Source organism: Phaseolus vulgaris, chromosome 6 (genome assembly GCF_051622355.1).
Source record: "Phaseolus vulgaris cultivar YP4 chromosome 6, ASM5162235v1, whole genome shotgun sequence".
Classification (NCBI taxonomy): domain Eukaryota; kingdom Viridiplantae; phylum Streptophyta; class Magnoliopsida; order Fabales; family Fabaceae; genus Phaseolus; species Phaseolus vulgaris.
The window spans coordinates 10,797,892-10,810,994 of NC_143503.1; the positions used below are offsets into that span (position 1 = coordinate 10,797,892).

The 13,103-nt window shown below is 35.1% G+C and overlaps 1 protein-coding gene across 5 annotated transcripts in view; it reads left to right on the top strand.

Annotated features, from left to right (window-relative positions):
- LOC150026633 (uncharacterized) overlaps positions 1-12,846 on the top strand; it is a 37,436-nt gene extending 24,590 nt beyond the window's left edge. For 3 of the 5 annotated variants that reach the window (XM_090303115.1, XM_090303113.1, XM_090303116.1), the window contains 4 exons: positions 176-242; positions 4,150-4,221; positions 11,769-11,834; positions 12,605-12,846. In XM_090303115.1, the coding sequence (XP_090159241.1) occupies positions 176-242; positions 4,150-4,221; positions 11,769-11,834; positions 12,605-12,739 (340 nt within the window). In that variant the 3' untranslated portion in view covers positions 12,740-12,846. Of the gene's footprint in view, positions 1-175; positions 243-4,149; positions 4,222-7,526; positions 7,664-11,768; positions 11,835-12,585 lie in introns of all 5 variants that reach the window. The other 2 variants (XR_016521358.1, XM_090303114.1) reach the window with 2 other exon arrangements.
- Positions 12,847-13,103: the final 257 nt, after the last annotated feature.

Below are 13,103 nucleotides of genomic sequence, written 5' to 3' on the forward strand. Positions count from 1 at the left end.
ATTTATAGTGCAGTAGAGAACAAGAGTGGTTGTTGGATATTAAAGTGCATCTTGCTTGCTGTTTAAATATTTACAAAAGTTAGCATAGAGCAGACCAAATATTTGTGGTTTTGATAGTTAGTATTAGAGTCAATGTATCTGTATCTTAGTTATACAAATTTCAATTTTATTGCAGGTTAACTGTCTTTTCATTTGGCTTATTTGCTAGCCCTGCAATGGGAATATGTACTTTTATCTTTGAGGTAAGTACATTGTTGAAACTACTTCTTTAATCAATAAGGGTTGAGGTATACTTTCTTGAAGAAATTGGCAAGTATGCCAATAACCATGAGTATATGAAAGAATACATGTTTTTAAAATTTATTTAATAGATTCGTATGTATCTAAAATATTTTTGTATTTATCATCAACAATTAATCAATCCTGTTATTTTTATTTTTCTTTTGGCTAGGGATGAAACTTGGAAAGGTTGTGAAAACCTTGAATTTATTCAAACTAGTGGAAGGAGTAGAAACCATGTGCTTCTAATCCGATGCCCCAATCATTCCTCTCATACTGGTAGAAATCAAGTGTGCATTGACTGCTTAGCACAAATAGAAGAATACAAGTGCAGATACAAGACGTTTGAATAAGAGTTTTAAACAACACGAATGAACATGTAAATAATAAGAACACAAAGAGGAACTAAGAACTACTAAAGAATTGAATTAAGAGCATATGAGTGAATGAATAACAAGAATAGGAAGAAATAGTTAATGAAGATAAAAAATATAAGAACATAAAATAAAGAACAAGATTAAGGAGAAAAGGGGAATAAGACTTAAAAGATGGAAGAAGCAAGGCACACCACTTGAAGTTGAAGATCCATCTTCATCTTCAAGATGAGCACTAAGGAAGAATCACTACTTGAGTCCAAAGAATTCAAGATAAGACTCCAAGATATTTGGAGATGTGGGATTATTCGATGCATGTTTACAATCAGGAAAATGTTGCCAAACTTTTTGAGCTGGAGCTTGACATTATCATCTCCATCTTCATCTTTATCACCATCTTCATCGTCATCTTCATCACCATCACCATCAACATTATCATCAAAAACTATATTATCAAAATTAGTTGCATCTAGAATTGAATCATTTAAACTTGTTCCTCCAGCTAAGTCAACAATTACACATCATCTTCAACTTGAATTTGCTCAACCTCAACCTCAACATTTTCTCGTGCATATGTACAACCTCTCCTTCACCTCAAGATCATTTCTAAAAGTTTGTTCATAGTGAAAATGGGGGTTTAGGTAATTGGCCCCAAACAATTCGTCCAACAATTCCTCTATTATCGGAATCAGAAATTTATCCAGAATGGTTGCCTTATTCAAGGCCCTATAGTCCACACAAAACCTCCAACTGTCATCCTTCTTTTTGACTAGGATTGCAGGGCTTGAATAAGGGTTGTTGTTGGGTCTGATTATCCCTGCCTTCAGCATTTCTTCAACTTGTTTCTCTATCTCGGTCTTCAGTAGATGTGGGTATCAATATGGTCTCACATTAATTGGGTCTATCCTAGCTTTAATTGGAATCTTATGATCAATCTCCCTAATTGGTGGCAGATGTTTGGTTTCTTCAAAAAAAACCCTCACATTCCTTCAAAACATCATTCAATTTTGTTGTCTGCCTCAAAGTTAGCCTAGCGATCTCCTTGTCACTCCCGGTCTGATATGTCTTGGGCTGGTCAGCGCTCTCTATTCCCCATATGAGGGACACCGCTTTGATCTCCTCCTTTTTTAAAGCTTTAGGAGTCACCAAAGTCCTAGATAACGTAGGGTCTCCTCTAATTTGCACATGTTGACCGTTAATGCAGAAATTCATTGTCAACATTTTCCAATTGACTTTCACATCGCCCAAAGTTGCCAACCATGCTACTCCCAAGATCAAATCCACCCCTCCTAGCTCAAATAGGAAAAAGGTCTCCTTAAGCATATACTTTCCCAGCATCACCTTCACATTGTGACAGCACGCATTAACTCTTTTTTATGACCATCACCTAACCTCACGTTATACGATGGTGTGGGCTCAACTGATAATCCCAATTGGCTAACCAGATCGACAGTTATGAAATTGTGACTAGCCCCACTGTCAATCAACACCAGTGTTATTCTTCCCTTCACTTCCCCTTGTAACTTCATGGTGTTAGGTTGTGCTAGACCCCAGCAGAAAAGATGGATAAATCCATCTGTTGACACTCCCTCTCCTCTTCTTATCCTCCAGATTCTCCTCAATCTGCCCCAATATACCTTGGTTCACCTTTGCAGGGACTCTCTTTTCTTTAGCGCAGATGATTATCCGAAAAAAAATTTCAAGACAACGATGCTCTGGCACATACACCCCTCCACAGTGAAAACATCTTCCCTCTTCCCCTTCGTCACACAAATTCAGGGTAGGGAAGGGTCCTGAACCCCTTGTTTCTTGAGCCTTCTCCTGCAACTCCTCCTGACCGAACCTCTCTTCCTGAGTTGAAGGACTCCTTTCTTGCATTGCTAACCAAGCTAGACGAAATCTGCCAACTGTTTCCCTATACACTTCTGTGCGGGCTGTTATTCCCATACCTCCTTGATAACGTCCATAGGGAGCATTATTCCTATTCCCATTGCTGCCCCCTTTTTCTTCCGTAAAGGATTACTCCACATCCAGCGCAATTTCAATGGCTCTCATCAATTCCTTGGGATCATGGGGTCTAATTTGGTTGTGAATCTTGGACTATAACCCAACAAAGAAATATCCCAGCAACTGTTCATCTCCTGTTTGCGGTGCTTGTGATACTAACAATTCAAAGAACACAGATAAGAGAAAGAAAAACTTTGTTTTATTCCAGCACTGTTCAGAACTCACAAAAGAATTACAAAGGAATATAGTTCCTTTCACACAGGTTTGATCTTGTCAACTTTACACAACAAATCAACTAACCTCCACCCACACCAGGTTGGTCTTTATTTAAAGACCCCCCCTAACCACTTACTAACCCCTTTATCCTTATTTTTAAATTTCCTTCTATGATACACCCTCCATGTACTATCCTTATTTTCCTACCTAACAGTCAATAAGTTTTGTATACAAAATTGAAGAATTAAAATATAGAGAAATCAAAGAACTTTATTGACCAGATCTTAAAAATGGTACAGAAGATGATGAACCTTTGTTACTAGGTTAGAAGATCATTACTAGAAAGGTATCCCTTATTTCTGACTAATAGAACTCAAGTCCCATGCCGTCAAGTAGATCTAACAGATTATTATATTAGACGGACCTTTCCCTATAACCGAAGTAAAAATCAAACAAAAAATAATCTGGAACAAGAATATCACTATCCAAACAAAGGGGAATTGTTAACTCGAAAAATATAGCCCTATTTGGTTTGAGAAAATATTTTCTGTTTCCAATTTTAACTTAAAAAATCCTGCCTTGTTCTCTTTGGCTTTGAATGGAATATTCTTAAAATACTTTTTTATTGTTTTCATCATTTCCTATGTATATCAAAAATGGAAACAAGTCTTATAACTCAAAATAAGAAATGAAAACATAAAATATATTGTTAAATAAAGCAGGCCCTTAAATTCTACTTTCCAAAATTTAGCTACCATAAAAAAATGGATCCCTATAATGAATTCATAAATTCTGGATTTTCAACAACTTAGGGTTTTTTGTCCTTTTTTATTAAAAAATTCTTATATTTACTAAAATAAGCAGATTTCTGCTGTTTTTTTTCTTGTTTTTGTCTAATATGCTTATTTTAATATTAAGCTGTTTTCTTATAAGCATCCTATCTATTTCTGAAGTATGTGATCATTTTAAAAGGTGTTTATTTGGAAAACATTTATTTTAAGTTTAAACAAACTGGTTTTAGTCTTTATAGCTACTTGATATCTCAAACTTACTTTTCAGAGTTTTTTACGCCTTCAGCATAATGGAAAAAAGGTTCCTCTATTAATAGCTTTTTGAGTAAATGTTTTTCATGCAAGTCTACGCACCAGTTTCATGTCAAATGTTGCTTATTTGAGTGATTGTCACGTTTCCATTTTACTAGTAAGGATCAACTGTATTGTACCTCATATCTGAAAATTTTGGTACTTTACAATAACTTGTCTCCTTTGTGCAGGATTTTGTGCTACCAGGATTTCAGTCTATTTTGCTTATGCTTGTGAATAGTATTATGGCCTTCTTTGCTGAGGTGAAAACCTAAACTTTCATGGTGATAGTTTGCTTTTTCTAGAAAAAATAATAAGAAATAACAACTTTCATAGTATAGACAATTGGTGTGATTAAATAATGGTCTTCTCATGCTGCTATTGAAATGAGGACTAACCAACCTTGTTTCTGTAGTGATAGATAGGAAGATGAAAATAAGATAGAAAAAATGCCATTAAGAATGGTTCTGCTGCTGAGACTGATATAGACCCTGCACTTCATTAATACATGGTTCTGCTGTTCCGGTGAACTATATGGTTACTGTAGCACTTCTCAAGGGTTTTCTCACTTACTGTATATGCTTATGAAACAATAATTTATATTTGAACATAGCCTTATATGATATTTTCTTGTTTGAATTTTTAGAAGATTTATCTAGCCAGGAGAAAAAAGAAAGAGAGCTACTCAACTGTATAACCTTTGCAGGGTTGGAATTGGATACAGGCTAGGCTAGGCTAAGGCTCATCTTAAAACAAATGTGGCTTATTTTTTAAATTTGAATTCTGAGTTTTGTCTAATTACTAACGTAATGTGATTTTTAAAAAACCTAGATTGCCTTTCTAAAAGGTCTAGCATAACTTGAAAGCCTATTTAAATATATACTTTGTAATATGGAAGTTAAATAGGCTAATGGGGCAAATAATTTAAAACAAAACATCAAACCAGTGCAAATTTTTTATTGTCTTAGGATATTAAAGTAAACATTTAATATATTGAAAATATTAATCTAGGCCTTTTAGGCCCACAATGACTTTTTGGGTGGTGTAAATCCTGATCATTTGAGCTTAATGAGCTTTGAAAAGCCTTGGCCTAGATTATTTGCTAAATTGGTCTAGGTTGTGCCTAATATGGGCCAAGTTATAGGTTATGACCTATTTGTACTGGTATTTTGGAAGGTCGGTTTCTTTCACTAATTTGGGTTTCTTTTGGCCTTTCACTTTGTTTTTCAAGATGTTCGTTGAAGAATCCCTGTGAAAATAACCAAAGTTCCATAGAAGTTGACCATGATGAATAGTTTGTCATTCAGTTTCTTTGTCATGATGATTGGAGTCCCAAAAATAGATAACACAGGACCAACAACTTTGAGGAGAAGAAAACTTAAATATGACTAGGATGACCAACAAAGCTTTCGAAATTGACATGTGAGAATTCCAACAAGTAGAATACAAACACAAATTAGAATGCTAAGAAGAATCAATGTTCTACTATGGATGGATTCAAAGCTTCATGATTTGTTGGGTTGGGTCATGCTTATTAGTAAGTGGGTTTATGTCTAACTCAACCTTACAAAACCAACTTACAAGGTGAGGTTTGTACCCACTTATATACTGTAATTTGGTCTTATCTCAAGTCGATGAGGGATTTTCGACACACCTCCTCAACCTCATAATACCGGCTTATGAGGTAAGGTTTGCACCCACTTATATACAATGAAATGTCCTAATCTCTAGTCGATGTGGAATCTCTAACACACACCCCTCACTCTGAGAGTGACAACTCGTGCGTGGGATAATATATTATGGGTGGTGCGATAACGGTCCAATAGCGGGTGGCCTGATAAGCCCAACAAACTCTCGCTAGGATAGGCTCGAAAATGGCTCTGATACCATATTAAAAAGTGGACTTTAAGTTTAACTCAACCTCATAAAACCGGCTTATGAGGTAAGGTTTGCACCCACTTATATACAATGAGTCTTAATCTCTAGTCGATGTGGGATCTCCAACAGACCCAATAGCGTGTGACACACGATAGGCCCAACAAACTCTAATACCATTTCTGCTCTCAAGAGTTGGAACACGAAGGAGTCGTGTTCTCAAGCTTTACATAGAAGGAACTTCCTCACTAGTTAAAATTTTATCCCTAACATGATCAAAACTTGGGTTCATAGCATGGAGGATCATAACAATATAAACCTTATCCAACTTCTTTTTTCTCATCTAATGAATCAACCTCCAGTAACATCTTCAATTCTTCAACTACTAATTGAGCTTCAGCAATAAAAAACATTGTCATTATTAGTTTTCTTTAAAAAGGCCTATTGTTTAGCATAATCATAAAGATGTTGGATATCGTTTGCAAAAATATTTTGAGCCTTTTTCGAAAAGCGTTATAGGTCTTGAATGATCTAGTAGTACTCAAATTATTGGGTTCCATTGATTGCTATAGTAAAAAAGTAAGTTGATAATCAATTTTCTTCCACTATTGATCTTGATCTAATGGTACTTTACTTCCATCTTCATTTGGGTTATCATAAAAACCTTGGCCAAGGAACTAAAGTTCAATTAAAGTAGTTGATTTAGATTTTTTCATTTAGTTCCTCAAAGTTATAGTAGGAGTCCCACCAAAAAAGGTGGTAGTTCCCGAAGACATGTTGAAATAGGATAGAGGCAAGGAGGACAGAGGCAAACATTTCTATAAAGAGAAAATTTGAGTTGTAGGAGAGAGAAATTGTAAGGAAAAAAATGTGCTCATAAGGTGCCAACAAGTTGAATGACAATGGTCTAGATGAATTCCAATCACAAGAAGGTGTCATATGAGACACACGCACCTTGGCTTTGCTGAGAGAAGGACAGTGCGTGGTAGCATGTCTAACAGAGTTTGGTCATGTGACTAGTGGGGTTAGATTGTGCACCTCAAGGCGCACTAAACGGAAAACAAAACGATTGATAGTGGAAGATGGCAATGGACGGTGACCAAACGACGATTTCTTTGCCAAACAAGACAAAGACAAGCACATAGCTTAACTCAACCTCACAAAACCTGCTTGTAAGGTGTGGTTTCCATCCTTTATATATTGTAATTTGGTCTTATCTTTATAGTCAATGTGAGATCTCTAACACATCTCATCACATTATGGACTAAACATCTAGAGTGTGGGACTACATATTTGTGGGTGGCCAACAACGACCTGATAGCGTGACACACGAGAGACCCAACAAACCTCACTAGGATAGGCTCTTATACTATATTAGTAAGCATTTATGTCTAACTCAACATTAAAATAGTTTGTAAAGGGAGGTTTGCATGCATTTATATACTATAATTTGGTCTTATTTTTAATCAATGTGAAATCTCCAACAATGCTTAACAAAGTGCACCAAGTCTTTAGTTCGACGGTGAAATCACATGAGACCAATGATGGACAACTAACTAGATGAAAAGTGTTAAAATTGTGTCCTCTAGGTTTACACAAACTCTTAGCAAAGGCTATTAAATGAGCTTTTCTAGTCCAAAATGAAAACCAGTCTGACATTGTTCTGCCACCTCTCCTTACCTACGAATGCAAGATGTGGAAAGACTCTCCTACTCTTTATAAAGTCTCATGATTCAAATCCTCCTCCAACAGCTTCCCTTGCCATGGATCGTTTTCCATCAACTCTTTCACATGACTCCACTTCAGTTTGACATATTGCTCTTAGAAAAGGTATTTGATCTAATCGTAATCCATATCCTATTTATAATTGAATTATCATCATCTATCTCCATCATATTCTTTCGTTTTTTCTTTGTTTGTCATCATTGTTCCTAATTATTAAAATAAAGGAAACGAGAAAATAGGATAAATCCCTTGTGTCTAATTAGCACATAGGGTTATGTTTATATAGAGAAAAAAACATGCAAAAAATATGGGCTAAGCCCATTACATGGATAGAAACATCTAACATATCTAGAAATATTTAACACTCCCCCTCAAGCTGGTGCATATAATTTTATGTACCCAACTTGTTACAAATATAATCAATCTTAGGCACTCATAAGGATTTAGTAAAAATGTCTGCTAATTGATCATTTGAATTAACAAACTTGGTCTTGATATTTGCCTACACAACCTTTTCTCGAATAAAATGACATTTGATCTCAATATGTTTGGTCCTTTCATCAAAAACGGGATTTGAGCTAATATGAAAAACAACCTAGTTGTCACATATAAGTGTCATTTGATTGACCTCTTCAGATGGTAATTCTTTAAGTAATTGTTTAAGTCAAATAAGCTCACGAGTAGTTGAGGTCATAACTTTATATTCTTTTGCACTAGATCTCACCACAACACTTTGTTTCTTGCTCTTCCAAGAGATCAAGTTATCACCAATGGAGACACAATATCCAAAGTGGATCAGCATCTGAATAATAGACGATTTTAGTATGCTTATTGTCATCATATAGCAAACCTTGTCCAAGAGAGCCTTTAATGTAATTTCAGTATATGAATTACTGTATTCCAATTATTTTTGCATGGGGAATTAAGAAATTGACTCACCACAGACTCCAAAAGAAATATTAGGACAAGTAACAGTAAGATAATTCAATTTTCCAACTAATCTTCTGTACTTCTCAGGATTTGAGAGAGGATCCCCTTGATTGGGTGGAAGTTTTGCATTGGGATCCATGGGTGTATCAACAATTTTCGAATTCATCAACCCAATTTCTTCCAAAATATCCAATGCATATTTCCTTTGAGAGATAACTATACGAGCATTGGATTGTGTTACCTCAATCCCTAAAAAATATCTGATTTTGCCAAGATCTTTGGTTTGAAAGTGGTGAAAAAAGTGTTGTTTTACTTGTGAGATGTCATAATGATCATTGCTTGTAAGAACCATGTCATCAACTTAGACTACTAGATAAATACACCCAACACTCGAGTGACAATAAAAAAACTAAGTGATATGCCTCACTGCGAGTCATACAACACTGTTGAACAACATACTAAATTTTCCAAACGAAGTCTGAGGAGATTGTTAGAGGCCATATAAAGACTTAGGTATATCCTAATAATGAAGATTCTAGTTGGTCTATTGTCATTCAAAAAAGTACTCGCTTTATGCACAATCCTCATCCTTTTTACAATTTTCTAAGGTATCATCGTTTGTCCCCTTCCTATTGTTCTTTTATCTTCTTTGTATCTTCCATTACCATTCCTTAAAATATGAAAGAGGCACTTGATCATCCCAAATGGCGACATGTCATGATTGTTGAAATGTGGGCTCTTGAACATAATGGTACGTGGGACTTAGTTCCTCTTCTACCAGGACAAAGGGTTATTGGTTGTCATTGGGTTTATGGAATTAAAGTTGGCCAAATGGTGAAGTTGATCGTCTTAAATCTAGATTGGTGGTAAAAGGATATAATAATATTTATGGCCTTAATTATGGTGAAACTTTTTCTTCCATGGCCAAAATGACTATTGTGCATCTCTTATCTGTTGTGGTAGCTATATGTCATTGACTTCTCCATCAATTAGATATAAAAAATGTTTTCCTTCAAGATTATCTAGAAGAGGAGATTTACATGGAGTAGCTTCCTAGATTTGTTGCTCAGGGGTGTTGTCTGCTTGGCTTGTAAGTGTTAAGAAGTGGACTTTAACCCGGACTCAACCTTATAAAACCGACTTATAAGGTGAGGTTTGCACCCACTTATAAACTATGAAATGTCCTAATCTCTAGTCGATGTGGGATCTCCAACACACACCCCTCACGTCGAGACTACCAACTCGTGCATGGGATTATATGTTATGGGTGACCCGATAATGGCTCGATAGCGGGTGGCCTAATAAGCCCAACAAACACTTGTTAGGATAGGTTTTAAATGGCTCTAATATCATATTAAGAAGTGGACTTTAAGCCTAACTTCACCTCATAAAACTGGCTTTATATGGTTGAGTTCGGCTTAAAGTTCACTTCTTAATAGTAAGTGTTGCATAATCAGGAGAATTATGTTATAATTAAGTGCAGATTCCATTTTATATTTATTAGGACAGATTTGTTAGTGATTTGATTTTATTTGATTTGTACAGCTTTAAACACCCATTATTTCTGGCTTTCATTACCTATTATTTCTTTCCTTAATTAGGTTGTAAAACAGTCTATAAATAGAGACTCTAATCACATTTGTAAAATATCTCAGAAATATATTTCATCTATTTCTTTCTACTGTAAGTTACATCAGTCTTTCTATGGTCTCAAGCACTCCGCGTGCTTGGTTTGGAAAATTCGGTTACATTGTTCAAACTTTTGGAATGAAACACTATAAGGCAGATCATTCAATTTGTATTGTCATACCCCTCCTGGAAAATGAGTTTACTTAATTGTGCATCTTGATGACATAGGTATTATAGGGAATGACTCCTAGAATCTCGTAGCTATAAAAATTAATGATAGATCAAGGTGCATCTCTCTTTGACATAGAGAGATACATAAGACTTGTTGAAAAGCTTATTTATCTAAGTTGAAAGAAATAAATGAAATGTATTTCTGATGTGATTTACAAATGTGATTACAGTCTCAATTTATAGACTGTTTACAACCTAATTAAGGAAGGAAATAATAGGTAATGAAAGCAAGAAATAATGGGTGATTAAAGATGTACAAATCAAATAAAATCATATCACTAACAAATTTGTCCTAATAAATAGATAATAAAATCTGCACTTAGTTACAAAATAATTCTCCTGATTATGCAACAATCTCACTATTACTAGACCTAATATATCTCTTCCAGTGGGTGTTGTAACTCAATTTATGAAAAATCCTTGTACCGATCATTGGGATGTTATCATCTGCATCTTAAGATACCTCAAAAAGGCTCCAGGACAAGGTCTGTTGTACAAAGATAAAAGGGATACCCAAATTTCTGGTATTGTGATGCCAGTATCTCCTACTGGATATTGTTTTCATTCGAGGCAACATTATTTCTTGAAAAAGCAAGAAACAAAATGTGGTTGCCCGATCTTGTGTTGAAGGTGAATATGACATCTCTCGTTGTGAACTTGTGTGGGTGAAACAATTTCTTCAAGAATTAAAATTCTGTGAGATACAACAAATGAAGTTGTATTGTGATAATCAAGTAGCTTTCCACATTGCGTATTGCCTCTAACCTTGTATTCCATGAGAGGACCAAACACAAACTTGAATGTTGTTTTTATTTGAGAGAAGATGTTGTCTAAAGAAGTTTGTACTGAGTTTGTTGAATCTAATGATCAACTAGCAGATGTGTTAACAAAATCCCTAAGAAGACCTCAAATTCAACTTATATATTCCAAGCTTGGCACATACAATCTGTATGCTCCAGCTTTGAGGGGGTCTTAGAATAATTTATCTTGGTTATATAACTTGTTTAGATAGGTTTAGTGGTATTCCCCTAAAAGTTGTTTTGCTTATTAGCATTAATTACCTAGATATAGCCTTTTCTTGTACCTCTTGGTATTCCTGATGTAGTTTTCTTGTATAAATAACAAGGATCAACTAAGAGATCATCAATCTCTCTTTTTTATCATACTTTCAGTCTTAAAGTAATACCAACTGGAAAAAAGATCAAACTCTGAGGTAAAAGATTTTATTGAATTGATTCTATGAAACACTACATCAGTCACCCTCTATAGAGAATTCTAACCCTAAGGTAATAATTACAAAGAAATCTCTAGAATCCTCTACCAGCACATATCCTGTTGTAGCTTCTCTACTATATTTCTCCTGAATCAACATGCAACATACCTCTACTAGTTGATGGTATTGTAACTAAATCTTTTGCAGGTCTTGTTAGCACGTGGACTGCAACTTGAGAGAACTGGTAAAGTTGCCAATATTCAGTACTTGGAGGTATACTTCTCCCTCAACAGCTGGTTGTTCTCTTTTTTCTTTTTCTCATTTGACTGTTAACAACTAAGTTTTTATATCTTTGAGATCCTAACTAATTCAGAAATCAACAACAAAGGTGCATTTTGTCATTAGCATGTATGTAAGTGTGACTTGGTTTCTTTCTTTGTCACTTCCTAAATCTACACCTACACCTTCTTTTTATGTCACATGGAAGGTGTGACTTATCTTTATACATTTGCACCTTTTATACTTATATTTATACCTTCCTTTATGTTTTACTAAAAACTACTAAAAAGTAATTACAACAAGAGGCATTCAATGATGCTTAGTTGGCCCAGATCTTCTATGTGTGGGGCTTGAGTTGAAGCTTGACTTGTATTTGGGTTTGGGCTTGGGCCTCTGCCATACAAAAGGCCTTTGCAATATTTGGCTCTTGAATACGGAAGAGTGCAAAAAGTTCATTTTCCACATACCAAATTATTTAAAGGAGAATGGTTGCATTACTGCATATATTTTTTCCATTTTAGTATTTTAGGATATCTTACTTGGATCAATATTAAATAAGTCATCATATACTCTAATAGATATTGAGGTGTTGGTTTTGGAACAACAATTTGAGACAACTTAACCCTTACCAGCATATGATTCATATCTTAACACACTCAATAGTATCAAATCCTGTGCAAATTTACATGGTAATGCTTTTGTGGAGTATTTCCATGAATTGGAGTACTAATTGTGGGTGATTAAGAGTGGTTCCATCTTTTCAGGCAGCCCTAAGGCAATTGTGGAGCCTTGCTTTGACAAGAGTGGTTCCATCTTTTGATCGCCTCGTCGGTGTTTCACTTATTGTTATCTCTGTAAGTTGCACCATGTATATTGGACCTGATAAGGAGATGGAATGATATAGATTTCAGCGATGTAGTTGCCAGCTTATATGACGATATAATCATTTCTTATATTCAACTTGTTTATATAAACTATAGTCTTAATTGGTTTATTTAACGCTTTATCCCTTGTTTTGTTCTTATTTAGCTGCGTCAGTCTTCAGATTATGCATTCCCTTTTTTTTAATTAAGGTTTAACATGGGCATCATTATGGAACTATGGAAAGTTCAAACATCTAACCCATTTTTCTTTTAAATTCCATGGAACAATTCCCACCCTATCAGAAGCTTGTTTATTAAGGACTCACTCCCATTCCGACCAAAACTTGTTCCAACCTTTACTTTCTGCATGTTAAATTAGCAAAATAGCCACCATCAATTT